Source organism: Salmo salar, chromosome 06 (genome assembly GCF_965601325.2).
Source record: "Salmo salar chromosome 06, fSalSal1, whole genome shotgun sequence".
Lineage (NCBI taxonomy): Eukaryota > Metazoa > Chordata > Actinopteri > Salmoniformes > Salmonidae > Salmo > Salmo salar.
The window spans coordinates 4,692,134-4,715,966 of record NC_138296.1 but is presented as its reverse complement, the minus strand read 5'-3'; the positions used below and the strand labels follow the sequence as shown (position 1 = coordinate 4,715,966).

At 44.1% G+C, this 23,833-nt stretch overlaps 1 protein-coding gene across 1 annotated transcript; it reads right to left on the bottom strand.

Moving 5' to 3' along the window:
• On the bottom strand, nt 1-21,585 carry LOC106606241 (rogdi atypical leucine zipper). The gene is made up of 11 exons (XM_082976266.1): nt 21,385-21,585; nt 20,106-20,177; nt 17,013-17,095; nt 13,040-13,094; nt 10,211-10,291; nt 7,116-7,211; nt 5,478-5,576; nt 5,233-5,346; nt 5,043-5,092; nt 4,488-4,614; nt 1-4,057 (listed from the first exon to the last, which is right to left on the bottom strand). The coding sequence occupies exons 1-11, from the start codon at nt 21,457-21,459 to the stop codon at nt 4,016-4,018; spliced, it is 894 nt and encodes a 297-aa protein (XP_082832392.1). The 5' UTR covers nt 21,460-21,585; the 3' UTR covers nt 1-4,015.
• Between the last annotated feature and the right edge of the window lie 2,248 nt (nt 21,586-23,833).

Genomic DNA, 23,833 nt, shown 5'->3' with positions numbered 1-23,833 from the left:
ATGTATAACATATCTTTACTGCACAGATAATAGATCATATGGTCCATAACATATACACGTATAACATATCTTTACTGCACAGATAATAGATCATATGGTCCACAACATATACATGTATACATCTCAAAATAAATTAAAACACTTGCAGTAATAATTATTTTTGTTCAGCATTGGAATGGATATTCACTTCACAGGGAATCATCAAGTAACAAGTGCAAAAATAAACAATTGAATAAATAAAAACATTAGCTAACAACACATACATTGAAATTAACTGATACAATGACGAATAATAGCTTATCGTTGAGGAGGCATGAAGGTTTACCCTTCAAAGCTGGGAATGTCCGTTTTCCTTTATACTTGACATAAAGCATAATTCCAAGGAATATAGAGTCACGGTAACACTGTTTCATGTCACAAACATATACTTCTGATGAGTAGCGTAGTCTACACAAAATAACAGTATTATTTACCACAGTATGACAATCTGCTTGACAAATGTTTCCAATACCTTTTCACACTGCTGAACAAACCAAGCTGATCTGGTTACTCATTAACCATAGATGCTGGAACCGTGTTTGTATCGGTCCCTACCCAAATAAACCATCAAATAAAACATATCTGAGCTAGTACAGCACATTTTTGGTCGCTATTATAGTGTGAAAAGGGTATAACTATGTGGAGAGGAGGAACGTTAGTATTCCGTAACAAGAGAAGTGTTTCAGACTAAAACAACAACACAAGCTGATTCATAACGAGGTCCAAGTTAGTACTATACAACAGGGAGGTCCAAGTTAGTTAGTACTATACAACAGGGAGGTCCAAGTCAGTTAGTACTATACAACAGGGAGGTCCAAGTCAGTTAGTACTATACAACAGGGAGGTCCAAGTCAGTTAGTACTATACAACAGGGAGGTCCAAGTTAGTTAGTACTATACAACAGGGAGGTCCAAGTTAGTTAGTACTATACAACAGGGAGGTCCAAGTCAGTTAGTACTATACAACAGGGAGGTCCAAGTTAGTTAGTACTATACAACAGGGAGGTCCAAGTTAGTTAGTACTATACAACAGGGAGGTCCAAGTCAGTACTATACAACAGGGAGGTCCAAGTTAGTTAGTACTATACAACAGGGAGGTCCAAGTTAGTTAGTACTATACAACAGGGAGGTCCAAGTTAGTTAGTACTATACAACAGGGAGGTCCAACCTAGTTAGTACTATCCAACAGGGAGGTCCAACCAAGTTAGTACTATCCAACAGGGAGGTCCAACCAAGTTAGTACTATCCAACAGGGAGGTCCAACCAAGTTAGTACTATACAACAGGGAGGTCCAAGTTAGTTAGTACTATACAACAGGGAGGTCCAAGTTAGTTAGTACTATACAACAGGGAGGTCCAAGTCAGTTAGTACTATACAACAGGGAGGTCCAAGTTAGTTAGTACTATACAACAGGGAGGTCCAAGTTAGTTAGTACTATCCAACAGGGAGGTCCAAGTTAGTTAGTACTATCCAACAGGGAGGTCCAAGTTAGTTAGTACTATCCAACAGGGAGGTCCAAGTTAGTTAGTACTATCCAACAGGGAGGTCCAAGTTAGTTAGTACTATCCAACAGGGAGGTCCAAGTTAGTTAGTACTATCCAACAGGGAGGTCCAAGTTAGTTAGTACTATCCAACAGGGAGGTCCAAGTTAGTTAGTACTATCCAACAGGGAGGTCCAAGTTAGTTAGTACTATACAACAGGGAGGTCCAAGTTAGTTAGTACTATCCAACAGGGAGGTCCAAGTTAGTTAGTACTATCCAACAGGGAGGTCCAAGTTAGTTAGTACTATACAACAGGGAGGTCCAAGTTAGTTAGTACTATCCAACAGGGAGGTCCAAGTTAGTTAGTACTATACAACAGGGAGGTCCAAGTTAGTTAGTACTATCCAACAGGGAGGTCCAAGTTAGTTAGTACTATCCAACAGGGAGGTTCAAGTTAGTTAGTACTATACAACAGGGAGGTCCAAGTTAGTACTATCCAACAAAATACAACAGATGACGCACAGAGAGATACATGCACCCAATCCTAAATCAACCCCTAGTCCCTACTTGTCTAGATCAGAATGCAGTGTTTCCCCTATATTCATTCCCATAGACTTCCAGTCATGCAGCATTTCCCCTATATTCATTCCCATAGACTTCCAGTCATGCAGTGTTGCCCCTATATTCATTCCCATAGACTTCCAGTCATGCAGCGTTTCCCCTATATTCATTCCCATAGACTTCCAGTCATGCAGTGTTTCCCCTATATTCATTCCCATAGACTTCCAGTCATGCAGCGTTTCCCCTATATTCATTCCCATAGACTTCCAGTCATGCAGTGTTTCCCCTATATTCATTCCCATAGACTTCCAGTCATGCAGCGTTTCCCCTATATTCATTCCCATAGACTTCCAGTCATGCAGTGTTGCCCCTATATTCATTCCCATAGACTTCCAGTCATGCAGTGTTTCCCCTATATTCATTCCCATAGACTTCCAGTCATGCAGTGTTTCCCCTATATTCATTCCCATAGACTTCCAGTCATTGTGCTAACGACCCCCAACTAGGGGAAACACTGAATGTATTGGATAGATATACCAATATGGTAGTAGCTCCACCATATTGCTTAGTCCTATACTTTCTTCACAAGTAGGGAGTGTAGTCTAGAGGTTAGGGCCTAGGGGTTGATTTGGGACTGAATTAAAGCAGCTGTAACACACAGATGGGCCCTAAACCCTGGAATACTAAACACTGGTAATATATATGGACTTTGATCCGGCTGTTCTCCTGTAAATTATACAAACAAAACCCACTTCAAATCAGACAATATTTTCAAGACATCCCTTTTATCTGGGTTGGTTGGTGTGAAGGATTTGGACAGAACACCTAGGCATTCTGACGGTCAGCTAGCGGCAGGAGGTTAGAACACCTAGGCATTCTGACGGTCAGCTAGCTGCAGGAGGTTAGAACACCTAGGCATTCTGACGGTCAGCTAGCTGCAGGAGGTTAGAACACCTAGGCATTCTGACGGTCAGCTAGCTGCAGGAAGTTAGAACACCTAGGCATTCTGACGGTCAGCTAGCTGCAGGAGGTTAGAACACCTAGGCATTCTGACGGTCAGCTAGCTGCAGGAGGTTAGAACACCTAGGCATTCTGACGGTCAGCTAGCTGCAGGAGGTTAGAACACCTAGGCATTCTGACGGTCAGCTAGCTGCAGGAGGTTAGAACACCTAGGCATTCTGACGGTCAGCTAGCTGCAGGAGGTTAGAACACCTAGGCATTCTGACGGTCAGCTAGCTGCAGGAGGTTAGAACACCTAGGCATTCTGACGGTCAGCTAGCTGCAGGAGGTTAGAACACCTAGGCATTCTGACGGTCAGCTAGCTGCAGGAGGTTAGAACACCTAGGCATTCTGACGGTCAGCTAGCGGCAGGAGGTTAGAACACCTAGGCATTCTGACGGTCAGCTAGCTGCAGGAGGTTAGAACACCTAGGCATTCTGACGGTCAGCTAGCTGCAGGAGGTTAGAACACCTAGGCATTCTGACGGTCAGCTAGCTGCAGGAGGTTAGAACACCTAGGCATTCTGACGGTCAGCTAGCGGCAGGAGGTTAGAACACCTAGGCATTCTGACGGTCAGCTAGCTGCAGGAGGTTAGAACACCTAGGCATTCTGACGGTCAGCTAGCTGCAGGAGGTTAGAACACCTAGGCATTCTGACGGTCAGCTAGCTGCAGGAGGTTAGAACACCTAGGCATTCTGACGGTCAGCTAGCTGCAGGAGGTTAGAACACCTAGGCATTCTGACGGTCAGCTAGCTGCAGGAGGTTAGAACACCTAGGCATTCTGACGGTCAGCTAGCTGCAGGAGGTTAGAACACCTAGGCATTCTGACGGTCAGCTAGCTGCAGGAGGTTAGAACACCTAGGCATTCTGACGGTCAGCTAGCTGCAGGAGGTTAGAACACCTAGGCATTCTGACGGTCAGCTAGCTGCAGGAGGTTAGAACGGTCGGTAGTTCCAGAAACTAGAGAAGACGGAAATCTAGAAGGAGGAGGAGAAAAATCCAGTTAATGTGTCATGGTAAGCCAATATAATAAAGACTTTATAATATAGGTCACAAAACAAGTGTCTTGGCTTGGTGTTGTACGTAAGCTTTCAGTTTGACAGTTTTCTGGGACATATGCCACAACTTCTCTGCTTCTCAGTCGATTTAGACTCTTGTTTCCAATGACCACCTATTCATACCATTTAGAACTTTTTCACAGAAGCAAAACAGCTCTCCCCGTCTTCTCTTTTCTGAGTCTGACATTTCTTTAGTTACGGACACACTTGAACAAGGTGAATCATCTACTTCATACCAACGGACCCAGCCTGAATCTATGCCAATATCACAGCTACTCATTCACTTCAGTGTATTCTGTGGACCAATGGAGTGTTGAAAAAGTGTCCTGCTGCCACACACGTCACCCACCTTGTCCTTGAGCTGCTGACAGAGCTGCAGGGAGATGGTGAAGAAGACCAGGGTGTTGTTGAGCCAGGGGACAACACACTCCACCTTGTGAACCTGGCTCACCTCAAACTTAGCATTGTTCAGCTCACTGGGGGAGACAGCAGGGAAAGAGTTCAACAATAAAACAGCAAAATAAAACAGTTGGGTGTATTGGAAATGGCACTGTATGTGTTAAAACAGTTGGGTGTATTGGAAATGGCACTGTATGTGTTAAAACAGTTGGGTGTATTGGAAATGGCACTGTATGCGTTAAAACAGTTGGGAACTGTGTGTGTGAAAGTATTCAGAAATGAGAGGACCCGTGGTAGACCCAACAAGCATCATTTACTATGCTGCTGACTAGTGACAGAAAATATATTTTTAAAACGGTAGTTAGTATTGTTAGAGGCACACTAATATCTTCACATCAATAAGATATGAATGGACATGAAAAGATCCTGTGTGTACTGACCACAGACAGCCCATCTAAAGTGTTAGTGACTGACACGATGTGAACCGTTATCAAACAGAACTTACAACATGGCTCCAGGGTTGTGTAACACAGAGCTTCCAGAAGGCCTGAAGTTCTGTTGAAACACCAGAGGTAGACAAACTGATGCATCTGCACAATACCACATGTGATTACAGAACTAACAGCTGTGATCTTGTTGTCTCAGGGCTGGATTTGATCCGCAGACTGTATCTGCAGGAGAGTGTGAGTGTGTACCTTGGTGGTGTTGGGCTGCATTGCGTGCAGCTGGTAGACAGTCAGACACAGCTTACTCAGGTTGATATAGAAGTTCACCATCACATCGCCTGGCATTGGAGGAGTGAACATTTTCTGGAGAAAGAGAGAGAGAGAAAGAGAAAGAGAAAGAGAGAGAGAGAGAGAGAGAGAGAGACATTGTGATGTAAATTGCATACAGTAGACGGCGAGACCAGTTTCTCTGCTATGACCTATGACAGACTCACCATGAGGCCGCTGGTGGCCAGCTCCGGCAGGGTCATGGCTGCTGGAGTGGTGAGGCGGTTACGAGCCCTGGTCAGCTGGAGCATCACCGCGTCCATCAGCTACAACAACGACATCATCAGTCATCATCAACTACAGTGATCAACTAGGAACAAATACAACCTGAGATATAGAGGAAATGATCTGGTGAAGAGATGCACTCTGGGATGGAAAAGTTGTTCTAGGTAATGAACAGGTACATGGTGGAGCAAAGTTGTAGTCTAATGATGTGTAGAGCAGTATAATGTGTAGCGTAGTCCAATGATGTGTAGCGTAGTCCAATGATGTGCAGCGTAGTCCAATGATGTGTAGCGTAGTCCAATGATGTGTAGCGTAGCGTAGTCCAATGATGTGTAGCGTAGCGTAGTCCAATGATGTGTAGCGTAGCGTAGTCCAATGATGTGTAGCGTAGTCCAATGATGTGTAGCGTAGTCCAATGATGTGTAGCGTAGTCCAATGATGTGTAGCGTAGTCCAATGATGTGTAGCGTAGTCCAATGACGTGTAGCGTAGTCCAATGACGTGTAGCGTAGTCCAATGACGTGTAGCGTAGTCCAATGACGTGTAGCGTAGTCCAATGACGTGTAGCGTAGTCCAATGACGTGTAGTCTAATGATGTGTAGCGTAGTCCAATGATGTGTAGTCTAATGATGTGCAGTGTAGTCTAATGATGTGCAGCGTAGTCTAGTCTAATGATGTGTAGCGTAGTCTAGTCTAATGATGTGTAGCGTAGTCTAGTCTAATGATGTGTAGCGTAGTCTAGTCCAATGATGTGTAGCGTAGTCTAGTCCAATGATGTGTAGCGTAGTCTAGTCCAATGATGTGTAGCGTAGTCTAGTCCAATGATGTGTAGCGTAGTCTAGTCCAATGATGTGTAGTGTAGTCCAATGATGTGTAGTCTAATGATGTGCAGTGTAGTCCAATGATGTGCGGCGTAGTCCAATGGCGTGCGGCGTAGTCCAATGATGTGCAGCGTAGTCCAATGATGTGCAGCGTAGTCTAGTCAATGATGTGCAGCGTAGTCCAATGATGTGCAGCGTAGTCCAATGATGTGCAGCGTAGTCCAATGATGTGCAGCGTAGTCCAATGATGTGCAGCGTAGTCCAATGATGTGCAGCGTAGTCCAATGATGTGCAGCGTAGTCCAATGATGTGCAGCGTAGTCCAATGATGTGCAGCGTAGTCCAATGATGTGCAGCGTAGTCCAATGATGTGCAGCGTAGTCCAATGATGTGTAGTCCAATGATGTGTAGTCCAATGATGTGTAGCGTAGTCCAATGATGTGTAGTCCAATGATGTGTAGCGTAGTCCAATGATGTGTAGTGTAGACTAATGAGGTGTAGTGTAGACTAATGAGGTGTAGTGTAGACTAAGGATGTGTAGCGTAGACTAAGGATGTGTAGCGTAGACTAAGGATGTGTAGTGTTGACATAGAAAATAGAGGAAAACCACTTCCCTGATAGCTCTGTTATATCTGTTAGCTCCGCTATGACACAGAAATCAGTTTATTTCTGACAGTAATTATCAGTGTTTTCCCTGGTGGAAACTAACCTCATTACCCTCAGCCCCAGTCTTAAAGTGGTAGCTGTGTGTGTGTTCCTACCTTGTTGACCTCAGCCCCAGTCTTAAAGTGGTAGCTCTCATCTCTACCACTCAGCAGCTGCAGAGCCTGATTCACATGGTTCCTAGCATCCTGGATCTGAGGGAGAAACGAGGACAGAGTCAGTATTATTAGATCTGAGACGGGGACAGTATTATTAGATCTGAGACAGAGTCAGTATTATTAGATCTGAGACAGAGTCAGTATTATTAGATCTGAGACGGGGACAGAGTCAGTATTATTAGATCTGAGACAGGGACAGGGTCAGTATTATTAGATCTGAGACGGGGACAGGGTCAGTATTATTAGATCTGAGACGGGGACAGAGTCAGTATTATTAGATCTGAGACGGGGTCAGAGTCAGTATTATTAGATCTGAGACGGGGACAGAGTCAGTATTATTAGATCTGAGACGGGGTCAGAGTCAGTATTATTAGATCTGAGACGGGGACAGAGTCAGTATTATTGTCAGTATTATTAGATCTGAGACGGGGTCAGAGTCAGTATTATTAGATCTGAGACGGGGTCAGAGTCAGTATTATTAGATCTGAGACGGGGACAGAGTCAGTATTATTAGATCTGAGACGGGGACAGAGTCAGTATTATTAGATCTGAGACGGGGACAGAGTCAGTATTATTAGATCTGAGACGGGGACAGAGTCAGTATTATTAGATCTGAGACGGGGACAGAGTCAGTATTATTAGATCTGAGACGGGGTCAGAGTCAGTATTATTAGATCTGAGACGGGGTCAGAGTCAGTATTATTAGATCTGAGACGGGGACAGAGTCAGTATTATTAGATCTGAGACGGGGACAGAGTCAGTATTATTAGATCTGAGACGGGGTCAGAGTCAGTATTATTAGATCTGAGACGGGGACAGAGTCAGTATTATTAGATCTGAGACGGGGACAGAGTCAGTATTATTAGATCTGAGACAGAGTCAGAGTCAGTATTATTAGATCTGAGACGGGGACAGAGTCAGTATTATTAGATCTGAGACGGGGTCAGTATTATTAGATCTGAGACGGGGTCAGTATTATTAGATCTGAGACGGAGTCAGTATTATTAGATCTGAGACAGAGTCAGTATTATTAGATCTGAGACAGGGTCAGAGTCAGTATTATTAGATCTGAGACGGGGACAGAGTCAGTATTATTAGATCTGAGACGGAGAGTCAGTATTATTAGATCTGAGACAGGGTCAGTATTATTAGATCTGAGACGGAGTCAGTATTATTAGATCTGAGACAGAGTCAGTATTATTAGATCTGAGACGGGGACAGAGTCAGTATTATTAGATCTGAGACGGGGACAGAGTCAGTATTATTAGATCTGAGACAGAGTCAGAGTCAGTATTATTAGATCTGAGACGGGGACAGAGTCAGTATTATTAGATCTGAGACAGGGTCAGTATTATTAGATCTGAGACGGGGACAGAGTCAGTATTATTAGATCTGAGACGGGGACAGAGTCAGTATTATTAGATCTGAGACGGGGACAGAGTCAGTATTATTAGATCTGAGACAGAGTCAGTATTATTAGATCTGAGACGGGGACAGAGTCAGTATTATTAGATCTGAGACGGGGACAGAGTCAGTATTATTAGATCTGAGACGGGGACAGAGTCAGTATTATTAGATCTGAGACGGGGACAGAGTCAGTATTATTAGATCTGAGACGGGGACAGAGTCAGTATTATTAGATCTGAGACGGGGACAGAGTCAGTATTATTAGATCTGAGACGGGGACAGAGTCAGTATTATTAGATCTGAGACGGGGACAGAGTCAGTATTATTAGATCTGAGACGGGGACAGAGTCAGTATTATTAGATCTAAGACGGGGTCAGAGTCAGTATTATTAGATCTGAGACAGAGTCAGTATTATTAGATCTGAGACGGAGTCAGTATTATTAGATCTGAGACGGGGACAGAGTCAGTATTATTAGATCTGAGACGGGGACAGAGTCAGTATTATTAGATCTGAGACGGGGACAGAGTCAGTATTATTAGATCTGAGACGGGGACAGAGTCAGTATTATTAGATCTGAGACAGAGTCAGAGTCAGTATTATTAGATCTGAGACGGGGACAGAGTCAGTATTATTAGATCAGAGACGGGGACAGAGTCAGTATTATTAGATCTGAGACGGGGACAGAGTCAGTATTATTAGATCTGAGACGGGGACAGAGTCAGTATTATTAGATCTGAGACAGAGTCAGTATTATTAGATCTGAGACGGGGACAGAGTCAGTATTATTAGATCTGAGACGGGGACAGAGTCAGTATTATTAGATCTGAGACGGGGACAGAGTCAGTATTATTAGATCTGAGACAGAGTCAGTATTATTAGATCTGAGACAGAGTCAGTATTATTAGATCTGAGACGGGGACAGAGTCAGTATTATTAGATCTGAGACGGGGACAGAGTCAGTATTATTAGATCTGAGACGGGGACAGAGTCAGTATTATTAGATCTGAGACGGGGACAGAGTCAGTATTATTAGATCTGAGACGGGGACAGAGTCAGTATTATTAGATCTGAGACGGGGACAGAGTCAGTATTATTAGATCTGAGACGGGGACAGAGTCAGTATTATTAGATCTGAGACGGGGACAGAGTCAGTATTATTAGATCTGAGACGGGGACAGAGTCAGTATTATTAGATCTGAGACGGGGACAGAGTCAGTATTATTAGATCTGAGACGGGGACAGAGTCAGTATTATTAGATCTGAGACAGGGACAGTATTATTAGAGTCAGGACACCCGTTTTAACGTCCCATCTGGAAGACGGCACCCGACGCAGGGCAATGTCCCCAAATGTAATCAAGGTTTGAAATGATTATGTTTTAGTCTAATATTATATCTGTTTAGGCTTCTTGTGGTCAATTCACAATCTATAAATATTTGTTTTATTTTGTTCTGAATCCTGACCCTCCTCTCAACAAAAAGTAGTGACTGAATCTAGATCCTTGGTTTAGAGGCTGCAACAAAGGCATTTCACTGTCCTTGTGCACATGACTTTACAACTTGAACCACCACACACACACACACACACACACACACACACACACACACACACACACACACACACCTACCTGTTGTAATTTCCAGTGCTTATCATCCCTGAATGTGAAATGCATCACTTGGTTGCTTTTAGCAGTTTTCAGATTGATGTCCTGTGAAGACAAAAGGTGAACATTACAGAAAGAACCTGACATAGTAACATGTTCTCTCTACTAAAACACATTACAGAAAGAACCTGACATAGTAACATGTTCTCTACTAAAACACATTACAGAAAGAACCTGACATAGTAACATGTTCTCTCTACTAAAACACATTACAGAAAGAACCTGACATAGTAACATGTTCTCTCTACTAAAACACATTACAGAAAGAACCTGACATAGTAACATGTTCTCTCTACTAAAACACATTACAGAAAGAACCTGACATAGTAACATGTTCTCTCTACTAAAACACATTACAGAAAGAACCTGACATAGTAACATGTTCTCTCACTAAAACACATTACAGAAAGAACCTGACATAGTAACATGTTCTCTCTACTAAAACACATTACAGAAAGAACCTGACATAGTAACATGTTCTCTCTACTAAAACACATTACAGAAAGAACCTGACATAGTAACATGTTCTCTCTACTAAAACACATTACAGAAAGAACCTGACATAGTAACATGTTCTCTCTACTAAAACACATTACAGAAAGAACCTGACATAGTAACATGTTCTCTCTACTAAAACACATTACAGAAAGAACCTGACATAGTAACATGTTCTCTACTAAAACACATTACAGAAAGAACCTGACATAGTAACATGTTCTCTACTAAAACACATTACAGAAAGAACCTGACATAGTAACATGTTCTCTCTACTAAAACACATTACAGAAAGAACCTGACATAGTAACATGTTCTCTCTACTAAAACACATTACAGAAAGAACCTGACATAGTAACATGTTCTCTCTACTAAAACACATTACAGAAAGAACCTGACATAGTAACATGTTCTCTCTACTAAAACACATTACAGAAAGAACCTGACATAGTAACATGTTCTCTCTACTAAAACACATTACAGAAAGAACCTGACATAGTAACATGTTCTCTCTACTAAAACACATTACAGAAAGAACCTGACATAGTAACATGTTCTCTCTACTAAAACACATTACAGAAAGAACCTGACATAGTAACATGTTCTCTCTACTAAAACACATTACAGAAAGAACCTGACATAGTAAAATGTTCTCTCTACTAAAACACATTACAGAAAGAACCTGACATAGTAACATGTTCTCTCTACTAAAACACATTACAGAAAGAACCTGACATAGTAACATGTTCTCTCTACTAAAACACATTACAGAAAGAACCTGACATAGTAACATGTTCTCTCTACTAAAACACATTACAGAAAGAACCTGACATAGTAACATGTTCTCTCTACTAAAACACATTACAGAAAGAACCTGACATAGTAACATGTTCTCTCTACTAAAACACATTACAGAAAGAACCTGACATAGTAACATGTTCTCTCTACTAAAACACATTACAGAAAGAACCTGACATAGTAACATGTTCTCTACTAAAACACATTACAGAAAGAACCTGACATAGTAACATGTTCTCTCTACTAAAACACATTACAGAAAGAACCTGACATAGTAACATGTTCTCTCTACTAAAACACATTACAGAAAGAACCTGACATAGTAACATGTTCTCTACTAAAACACATTACAGAAAGAACCTGACATAGTAACATGTTCTCTCTACTAAAACACATTACAGAAAGAACCTGACATAGTAACATGTTCTCTCTACTAAAACACATTACAGAAAGAACCTGACATAGTAACATGTTCTCTCTACTAAAACACATTACAGAAAGAACCTGACATAGTAACATGTTCTCTCTACTAAAACACATTACAGAAAGAACCTGACATAGTAACATGTTCTCTCTACTAAAACACATTACAGAAAGAACCTGACATAGTAACATGTTCTCTCTACTAAAACACATTACAGAAAGAACCTGACATAGTAACATGTTCTCTACTAAAACACATTACAGAAAGAACCTGACATAGTAACATGTTCTCTCTACTAAAACACATTACAGAAAGAACCTGACATAGTAACATGTTCTCTACTAAAACACATTACAGAAAGAACCTGACATAGTAACATGTTCTCTCTACTAAAACACATTACAGAAAGAACCTGACATAGTAACATGTTCTCTCTACTAAAACACATTACAGAAAGAACCTGACATAGTAACATGTTCTCTCTACTAAAACACATTACAGAAAGAACCTGACATAGTAACATGTTCTCTCTACTAAAACACATTACAGAAAGAACCTGACATAGTAACATGTTCTCTCTACTAAAACACATTACAGAAAGAACCTGACATAGTAACATGTTCTCTACTAAAACACATTACAGAAAGAACCTGACATAGTAACATGTTCTCTCTACTAAAACACATTACAGAAAGAACCTGACATAGTAACATGTTCTCTCTACTAAAACACATTACAGAAAGAACCTGACATAGTAACATGTTCTCTACTAAAACACATTACAGAAAGAACCTGACATAGTAACATGTTCTCTACTAAAACACATTACAGAAAGAACCTGACATAGTAACATGTTCTCTCTACTAAAACACATTACAGAAAGAACCTGACATAGTAACATGTTCTCTCTACTAAAACACATTACAGAAAGAACCTGACATAGTAACATGTTCTCTACTAAAACACATTACAGAAAGAACCTGACATAGTAACATGTTCTCTACTAAAACACAGCCAAACACTGCCAGTGAGACTGTTTACAGAGAATAGTGTACAACCAGAGAAAGGAGACTCACAGCTTGAGTCAGGGCTTCTCCCTGTAGAGTCAGTACTCCTTTCACCTGGTCCATGCTGCGAAGACAAGACAGCAGGACTCACAAGACTGTAATAATGACACTGTGGAAGTCCCAGATAGAACCCTATCCCCTACACACTACACTACTGTTGACCTGAGTCCTATGTCATAATGTCACCTTGTCATAGACTCAAGTCCCGGCAGATTAGAAACTTGTTGTTGATGTCTGTAAACAGAAGGTTGTGTAATGTATAAACAAGCCCTCCACTATAACAAATATTAACAGACTGGGGTTTCCCCTCAACCAAGACACATACAGTATGTACAGCCATGGACCTGAAGCACACACACACACACACACACACACACACACACACACACACACACACACACACACACACACACACACACACACACACACACACACACACACACACACACACACACACACACACACACACACACACACACACACACACACACACACACACACACGTGAGATGTTGGGACTGGCTTCTGAACTTTAAATAGGTGCAGCAAGGCATGAATAATAAGCCTATTTTCATGCTCTATAGATTGTATCACATTACCCCCCCCAAAAAATACCATTAGAAAATAACTTGCTTTGGTTATGCATGTTGTGTGAGAATTTTTAAATATATTTTTTAATTTTACCTTTATAGGCAAGGCAGTTAAGAACAAATTGTTATTTACAATGACGGTCTAGGAACAGTGGGTTAACTGCCTTGTTCAGGGGCAGAACGACAGATTTTGACCTTGTCAGCTCAGGGATTTGATCTTGCAACCTTTCGGTTACTGGCCCAACGCTCTAACCACTAGGCTACCTGCCGCCCCTCTAACCACTAGGCTACCTGCCGCCCCTCTAACCACTAGGCTACCTGCCGCCCCTCTAACCACTAGGCTACCTGCCGCCCCTCTAACCACTAGGCTACCTGCCTCTTCTAACCACTAGGCTACCTGCCGCCCCTCTAACCACTAGGCTACCTGCCGCCCCTCTAACCACTAGGCTACCTGCCGCCCCTCTAACCACTAGGCTACCTGCCGCCCCTCTAACCACTAGGCTACCTGCCGCCCCTCTAACCACTAGGCTACCTGCCGCCCCTCTAACCACTAGGCTACCTGCCGCCCCTCTAACCACTAGGCTACCTGCCGCCCCTCTAACCACTAGGCTACCTGCCGCCCCTCTAACCACTAGGCTACCTGCCGCCCCTCTAACCACTAGGCTACCTGCCGCCCCTCTAACCACTAGGCTACCTGCCACCCCTCTAACCACTAGGCTACCTGCCACCCCTCTAACCACTAGGCTACCTGCCACCCCTCTAACCACTAGGCTACCTGCCACCCCTCTAACCACTAGGCTACCTGCCGCCCCTCTAACCACTAGGCTACCTGCCGCCCCTCTAACCACTAGGCTACCTGCCGCCCCTCTAACCACTAGGCTACCTGCCACCCCTCTAACCACTAGGCTACCTGCCACCCCTCTAACCACTAGGCTACCTGCCGCCCCTCTAACCACTAGGCTACCTGCCGCCCCTCTAACCACTAGGCTACCTGCCGCCCCTCTAACCACTAGGCTACCTGCCGCCCCTCTAACCACTAGGCTACCTGCCGCCCCTCTAACCACTAGGCTACCTGCCGCCCCTCTAACCACTAGGCTACCTGCCGCCCCTCTAACCACTAGGCTACCTGCCGCCCCTCTAACCACTAGGCTACCTGCCGCCCCTCTAACCACTAGGCTACCTGCCGCCCCTCTAACCACTAGGCTACCTGCCGCCCCTCTAACCACTAGGCTACCTGCCGCCCCTCTGACCACTAGGCTACCTGCCGCCCCTCTAACCACTAGGCTACCTGCCACCCCTCTGACCACTAGGCTACCTGCCACCCCTCTAACCACTAGGCTACCTGCCACCCCTCTAACCACTAGGCTACCTGCCACCCCTCTGACCACTAGGCTACCTGCCACCCCTCTAACCACTAGGCTACCTGCCACCCCTCTAACCACTAGGCTACCTGCCGCCCCTCTAACCACTAGGCTACCTGCCGCCCCTCTAACCACTAGGCTACCTGCCGCCCCTCTAACCACTAGGCTACCTGCCGCCCCTCTAACCACTAGGCTACCTGCCGCCCCTCTAACCACTAGGCTACCTGCCGCCCCTCTAACCACTAGGCTACCTGCCGCCCCTCTAACCACTAGGCTACCTGCCACCCCTCTAACCACTAGGCTACCTGCCACCCCTCTAACCACTAGGCTACCTGCCACCCCTCTAACCACTAGGCTACCTGCCACCCCTCTAACCACTAGGCTACCTGCCACCCCTCTAACCACTAGGCTACCTGCCACCCCTCTAACCACTAGGCTACCTGCCACCCCTCTAACCACTAGGCTACCTGCCGCCCCTCTAACCACTAGGCTACCTGCCGCCCCTCTAACCACTAGGCTACCTGCCGCCCCTCTAACCACTAGGCTACCTGCCACCCCTCTAACCACTAGGCTACCTGCCACCCCTCTAACCACTAGGCTACCTGCCGCCCCTCTAACCACTAGGCTACCTGCCGCCCCTCTAACCACTAGGCTACCTGCCGCCCCTCTAACCACTAGGCTACCTGCCACCCCTCTAACCACTAGGCTACCTGCCGCCCCTCTAACCACTAGGCTACCTGCCGCCCCTCTAACCACTAGGCTACCTGCCGCCCCTCTAACCACTAGGCTACCTGCCGCCCCTCTAACCACTAGGCTACCTGCCGCCCCTCTAACCACTAGGCTACCTGCCGCCCCTCTAACCACTAGGCTACCTGCCGCCCCTCTGACCACTAGGCTACCTGCCGCCCCTCTAACCACTAGGCTACCTGCCACCCCTCTGACCACTAGGCTACCTGCCACCCCTCTAACCACTAGGCTACCTGCCACCCCTCTAACCACTAGGCTACCTGCCACCCCTCTGACCACTAGGCTACCTGCCACCCCTCTAACCACTAGGCTACCTGCCACCCCTCTAACCACTAGGCTACCTGCCGCCCCTCTAACCACTAGGCTACCTGCCGCCCCTCTAACCACTAGGCTACCTGCCGCCCCTCTAACCACTAGGCTACCTGCCGCCCCTCTAACCACTAGGCTACCTGCCGCCCCTCTAACCACTAGGCTACCTGCCGCCCCTCTAACCACTAGGCTACCTGCCGCCCCTCTAACCACTAGGCTACCTGCCACCCCTCTAACCACTAGGCTACCTGCCGCCCCTCTAACCACTAGGCTACCTGCCGCCCCTCTAACCACTAGGCTACCTGCCACCCCTCTAACCACTAGGCTACCTGCCACCCCTCTAACCACTAGGCTACCTGCCACCCCTCTAACCACTAGGCTACCTGCCACCCCTCTAACCACTAGGCTACCTGCCACCCCTCTAACCACTAGGCTACCTGCCACCCCTCTAACCACTAGGCTACCTGCCACCCCTCTAACCACTAGGCTACCTGCCACCCCTCTAACCACTAGGCTACCTGCCACCCCTCTAACCACTAGGCTACCTGCCGCCCCTCTAACCACTAGGCTACCTGCCACCCCTCTAACCACTAGGCTACCTGCCACCCCTCTAACCACTAGGCTACCTGCCGCCCCTCTAACCACTAGGCTACCTGCCACCCCTCTAACCACTAGGCTACCTGCCGCCCCCAGAAGGAATGTAAAGGTAAATAACATAACCCAACATGCGTTTCTAATCTATGTCATGTGTTAACAACAGGTCTTCATTAGGCTGGACGAGACGGGGTTTCTTATAATGTACATTATATTCATGTTTTCTGTCTTACATTGTCTATTGTATTGCTATGAATCAAGGAGACACATTTAATGTTTTTAAAATGGCTAATAAAGAATCAAAGTCACTAACTCAACCAATCAATCACCCAACTGATCAATTAACCAATCAAATCAAGGAATGAATCCCTCCAAGTCTTACGTTGAGCTGCCCAGGATGAAGTTCTCCTGTTTCAGTTGGCTCTCCAGTCCTGGGGTGGGAATGAAGAACCTCCTGGATGCCTCCTGGTGACATAAACATAGTACACAATCTAGTTATATAGACACAATCTGCACTGAACAAAAATATAAACTCAACATGTAAAGTGTTGGTCCCATGTTTCATGAGCTGAAATAAAAGATCCCAGAAATGTTCTATATGCACAAAAAGCTTATTGCTCTCATTCTGTGCACAAATTTGTTTCCATCCCTGTTAGTGAGCGTTTCTCCTTTGCCAAGATAATCCATCCACCTGACAGGTGTGGTATATCAAGAAGCTGATTAAACAGCATAACCATTACACAGATGCACCTTGTGCTGGGGACAATAAAAGGACACTCTAAAATGTGCAGTTCTGTCACACAACACAACGCCACAGATGTCTCAAGTTGAGGAAGCGTGCAATTGGCATGCTGACTGCAGGAATGTCCACCAGAGATGTTGCCAGAAAAGTGAATGTTCATTTCTCTATTATTAGCCACCTCCAACCTCGTTTTAGAGTATTTGGCAGTGCGTCCAACCGGCCTCACAACCGCAGACCACGTGTATGGTGTCGTGTGGGCGAGCGGTTTGTTGATATCAACATTGTGAACAGAGTGCCCCATGGTGACAGTGGGGTTGTGGTATGGGCAGGCATAAGCTACGGACAACACACACAACTGCATTTTAATCAATGGTCATTTGAATGCACAAAAATACCATGATGAGATCCTGAGGCCCAATGTTTTGCAAGGTATGTGTGACCAACAGATGCATATCTGTATTCCCAGTCATGTGAATTCCATAGATTAGGGCCTAATGAATTCATTTAATTTGACTTATTTCCTCATATGAACTGTAACTCAGTAAAATCAATGAAATTGCTGCATGTTGCGTTTATATTTTGGTTCAGTATAGTAAACCTGTACACAATCTAGTTACAGCATTGTAAATATCTCCATCAATAACTCAATAAAATGTCTTGAGAAGCGTGAATACAAATAGCAATCAACTCTGACAACAGTACACCGAAATCAAACATTTGAAGAATTTAGTTACACAACAACCTAGCCAAAGTTGAAATGTCTTGAAGTGCATTTGTTCTACATGGTTTATCATTAGTCATGATAATCTCCTGTTAAAGGATCCTCCTCTATGGCTATGGGGTCAGTGTACCTCCTCTATGGCTATGGGGTCAGTGTACCTCCTCTATGGCTATGGGGTCAGTGTACCTCCTCTATGGCTATGGGGTCAGTGTACCACAGCTAGGTCCAACCCAATATTGACAACTCAGCAGTGTTAAGTCACCTCAGTGACACCATTGTCTTGTGATCGGAGCTCTTTGATCCTATGGAGCCAATAGTTAGTTGTTGGGTGAGGTTGATCCTACAGTCGTGGCCATAGTTTTGAGAATTACATAAATATTAATTTCCACAAAGTTTGCTGCTTCAGTGTCTTTAGATATTTTTGTCAGATGTTACTATGGAATACTGAAGTATAATTACAAGCATTTCATAAGTGTCAAAGGCTTTTATTGACAATTACATGAAGTTGATGCAGAGTGAAAATCTGCAGTGTTGACCCTTCTTTTTCAAGACCTCTGCAATCCGCCCTGGCATGCTGTCAATTAACTTCTGGGCCACATCCTGACTGATGGCAGCCCATTCTTGCATAATCAATGCTTGGAGTTTGTCAGAATTTGTGGGGTTTTGTTTGTCCACCCGCCTCTTGAGGATTGACCACAAGTTCTCAATGGGATTAAGGTCTGGGGAGTTTCCTGGCCATGGACCCAAAATATCCATGTTTTGTTCCCCGAGCCACTTAGTTATCACTTTTGCCTTATGGCAAGGTGTTCCATCATGCTGGAAAAGGCATTGTTCGTCACCAAACTGTTCCTGGATGGTTGGGAGAAGTTGCTCTCGGAGGATGTGTTGGTACCATTCTTCATTCATGGCTGTGTTCTTAGGCAAAATTGTGAGTGAGCCCACTCCCTTGGCTGAGAAGCAACCCCACACATGAATGGTCTCAGGATGCTTTACTGTTGGCATGACACAGGACTGATGGTAGCGCTCACCTTGTCTTCTCCGGACAAGCTTTTTTCCGGATGCCCCAAACAATCGGAAAGGGGATTCATCAGAGAAAATGACTTTACCCCAGTCCTCAGCAGTCCAATCCCTGTACCTTTTGCAGAATATCAGTCTGTCCCTGATGTTTTTCCTGGAGAGAAGTGGCTTCTTTGCTGCCCTTCTTGACACCAGGCCATCCTCCGAAAGTCTTCGCCTCACTGTGCGTGCAGATGCACTCACACCTGCCTGCTGCCATTTATGAGCAAGCTCTGTACTGGTGGTGCCCCGATCCCACAGCTGAATCAACTTTAGGAGATGGTCCTGGTGCTTGCTGGACTTTCTTGGGCGACCTGAAGCCTTCTTCACAACAATTGAACCCCTCTCCTTGAAGTTCTTGATGATCCGATAATTGGTTGATTTAGGTGCAATCTTACTGGAAGCAATATCCTTGCCTGTGAAGCCCTTTTTGTGCAAAGCAATGATGACGGCACGTGTTTCCTTGCAGGTAACCATGGTTGACAGAGGAAGAACAATGATTCCAAGCACCACCCTCCTTTTGAAGCTTCCAGTCTGTTATTCAAACTCAATCAGCATGACAGAGTGATCTCCAGCCTTGTCCTCATCAACACTCACACCTGTGTTAACGAGAGAGTCACTGACATGATGTCAGCTGGTCCTTTTGTGGCAGGGCAGAAATGTAGTGGAAATGTTTTTGGGGGATTCAGTTCATTTGCATGACAAAGAGGGACTTTGCAATTAATTGCAATTCATCTGATCACTCTTCATAACATTCTGGAGTATATGCAAATTGCCATCATACAAACTGAGGCAGCAGACTTTGTGAAAATTAATATTTGTGACATTCTCAAAACTTTTGGCCACAACTGTAGATGCTGATCTTGGATCAGTTCCGGGTTTTTCCCCACTAACGGTAAGGTTAGGATAGGGAGAGAGGAAGCTGATCTTAGATCTGTACCAAAGAGAAACATCACCTTCAGTATATCCTGGAGCTGCTTCAAAACAGCATGGACCTCCTCTTTCAGCAACCAGTTAAACTCCTCCTCCTGAAGGGAAGGAAGGGAGGGAGGGAGAGAACGAGAGAGGGTTGGGGAGAATGAGAGAGGGGCGAAAGAGAGGAGACAAACAAGATAGTTATTGTGGTGGTCAGCAGAGATAGGGATAGATAGATAGGCTTATTCTGTTCTAGAATGATAACATTATCATGGTTCCAATTAGAATTCCACTGGTGTTCTGAGAATGCTGTGCTTGTGGTTCTACTTCCCTGAATGCAGGAATCATAGCATTACAATGATTCCTTCTAATTCTATGGTATAAATGTCATCTGACAGGAAGCAACAGAGACATGTTGCTCTTGTGCCTGTGTATCTACATACATACCAGTAGCTTTAAGAGACCTGCTTCTGTATACTAGCTAGCTATATAGAAAGCCCTGCATATATCTTCTCTCACTGGGGAGTTCTTGGATGAAGCCCACCCCTGAGGACTGAATGTGACGCTTGACACCTATGGATCTATAGGTGGAGCGGTGTACAGAAGGCTAGATATATGGCAGGGCAGCAGTGATCTCACCCATCGAAGGCGGTAAATGTGACAATCATTCAATGTGACTATTATGAGGACTTGGATCATACTGTATATCACGTTGTCATTGACAACCAGCAGAACAGAGCTTGCCGACGCAAGGCAGCAGAGCAGTTTTATTCTTGGCACTGTCAGGCGCTACGGCAGTGAGTGTACAAAACATTAAGGACGCCTCCCTAATATTGAGTCGTACAGGGATGCTGACTCCCATGCTTCCCACAGTGTGGAAAAACCCAGCAGCTTTGCAGTTCTTGACACAAACCGGTGCACCTGGTACCTACTACTACCATATGCGTTCAAAAGGCACTTCAATCTTTTGTCTTGCCCATTCACCCTCTGAATGGCACACATACACAATCCATCTCTCAAGTCTTAAAAATCCTTATTTAACTTGCCTCCCCTTCGTCTACACTGGTTGAAGAGGATTTAACAAGTGACAAGATATATCTTTCACCTGGTCAGTCTGTCATGGACAGAGTAGGTGTCCTTAATGTCCCTTTTAATCACGCAAGAAGATCGCATGAGAAAATATACACTCATAACAATAACAATCAATAGTTGGCTAGCAAAATAGCTAGCTAGACGTCGGTGAATAACTAGCGAGCCAAGGTTAACCCATTTATTAGTGAGCTAGTTTGTCATGATCCCGACCCTTCCAGTTCTGCTTACCAAAACAGCCCTCTCGGCTTGGCTTGGACCCGACATCTTTGGTAGTTCAGATAAAGATCTTTGAGGATTGAGCATTCCCGCAGGCAGACTGGTCCACCAAGTATGTAAACCAGAAGATCTTCAACCCGTCTTCTTCTAGGGTTGTGTTTACGTTCAGCAAGATAATTTAGTCACACATTAACAATTAATCCTGGCCACGCCCCCTAATCCCTTCTTTGGGAATGCACTTCCGGTTTGCGTCACATTAAACCATTTTCCGCAGCAGGCCAAGAAAAGCGGAAGAGAGAGGTTGGAGCAGGCAGTTCTTACTATACCTCAGTGAAAGGCAGCAGGCCCCTAAGCTTTTCTCCCTCGGTCGACCTCAAAACACAACAGTACTGTTTAATCAAGTACCGATTGCAATCTATATCAACTGAATTAGATCTGTGTTCCCTTGTGAAAACAATATGTTCACTACTGTGTGTGTGAGTTTCATGATAACACACAATTTAAATCAGGAGAGGATTTAATAAACTGCACAAAAAGCCTTGATGTTTCACATAAATATCCCAAATCCATACAGTTTCACCGTCCCTGCACAGAAAGGGCCCAACAGTCATTTCAACATCACCTGTATAAGCCACATAAAGACGAGGTTTACAACAGATTCATTTAAAACAGCTAACACTGAACAGAACAATCTACAGTATTAAGACAGTGTTTCATACGGTACCCTATTCCCTATGTAGTGCACTACTTTACACCAGGGTCCATAGGGTAGTGTACTACATTAGACCGCGGGCCATAGGATAGTGCACTACTTTAGTCCAGGGTCACTATATAGGGAATATGATGCCAATTGGGACACATCAGATGATTGACAGTCAGTAGAGGAGTCTAACCAAAAGTATTTTTAGATTACCCTTTATTTATAAAGCGTACATCCACTCAACCAATATGGGCTATTTACAAGTCATTTGTTTGAATGTTTCCTACTAAAAACATACTTCTTAAATCTTTAAACTATTTCTGTGATTAAACAAATTAAACCTAAAACTTAATTTACATCTTGTTTGGCAAAAGGAAAATCTACCTCTACCAATTGGATGATCAAGACCTTGCGACATAAAAATTATATTAAACCAAAATCAGTTATACATGTTCAATTGTGTTTTACAATGAGTTGAATAGTTTCACATTTTTCCAAATCAAAATGAACTAAAACAGAAAGGGATAAAATCATTATTGAAAGTGAGCAATATTTTATTTTGCCAGGACAATAACCCATCTCAAGCAGGTTACAAGGTCTTTCGATGGTGACTAATTCTCTTTAAAGTAAATTATTTTGTTATGTTTTATGTGGCCTAAATTCCCCCACTGCCATTCAGGTAACAATTGCCTGTCTTCTCATGGCCCTGCCAGGTAACCCTTTGAAGGAGAACGTAAAAGGTTGTAGTTTGGGCCCTGAATCTCAAGGAGCGGTTATGATTCAACTGAAATTCACATTCTGTAGTTAGACAGTTTCCTATATGGTGATTGATCTGGTAATAAATACATCTTTCCTCCTTAGTCTGATCTGTTTGTGGTCTTGGCCAACTTCCTTGCTGTACTTGTCAAGCCCAACGTGTTTGATATGACAATGAGTGACAAGGAGTTGGCATGACGGCACAAACAGACTGGGACCCAGGCTAATCTATCCCCACTGTAAAGGGCAACTGTTGGCATGACGGCACAAACAGACTGAGACCCAGGCTAATCTATCCCCACTGTAAAGGGCAACTGTTGAGGTGCAATAACCCAAGTCATCAAGCCAAGAGATCTATAGTCATGTTAAAATACAAACAGGTCGCTAAGCAACGTGGCTCCAAAACATACATGTACAATAAAAAGTGATCAACGTGCCTGTTTTTAATAATGTTAGACCACTGCATGGGTTTTAAACATGATCACCTTAATGTCCTGGGATCTGTCCAAATGGAACCCTATTCCCTATCTAGCGCAATACTTTTGACCACAGTTCTGGTCTAAAGTAGTTCACTATAAAAGGGAGTAGGGTGCCATTTGGGATGAATCCCAGTTAGAAGAAGGATTAAGTCATTACTGTATTACAAGGCATCAGAATAACCTTATTAATATAACCTTATTAATATAACCTTAAGGGGGCAGGTTCTCTAACAGGCTAACACAACAAACAAAACACTGTTCAGATTCAGACAACTACGGAAACAACTCAAGGCCAAACTGCACCAAAAGAGAAGTAGAATAGAGAGATCTAGAGCGTCTAAAAATAAATAAATACATGTCAGAAGATTTCAAATGGTTCCAATATTAAGGCAATGCAGTGGCATTATTCCTCTTGGTGCTTCTCAAGCCTTTGCCCTCTTTTTAAAAGATAATATCAACAGCTTTATACGTTTATATGAAATTCTGGACATTCTAATTAAAGATGACATTTTCACACATAGAATTA

Bases quoted from the DNA above. Each gene is read 5' to 3' on its own strand.
- LOC106606241 (XM_082976266.1), bottom strand. From the start codon at position 21,459: ATGCTCAATCCTCAAAGATCTTTATCTGAACTACCAAAGATGTCGGGT. The intron at 10,292-13,039 runs GTGAGTCTCCTT...TTGTCTTCACAG, and splicing joins GAGAAGCCCTGACTCAAGCT to GACATCAATCTGAAAACTGC. The intron at 4,058-4,487 runs GTGGGTGACGTG...TCCTCCTTCTAG, and splicing joins GTCAGCAGCTCAAGGACAAG to ATTTCCGTCTTCTCTAGTTT.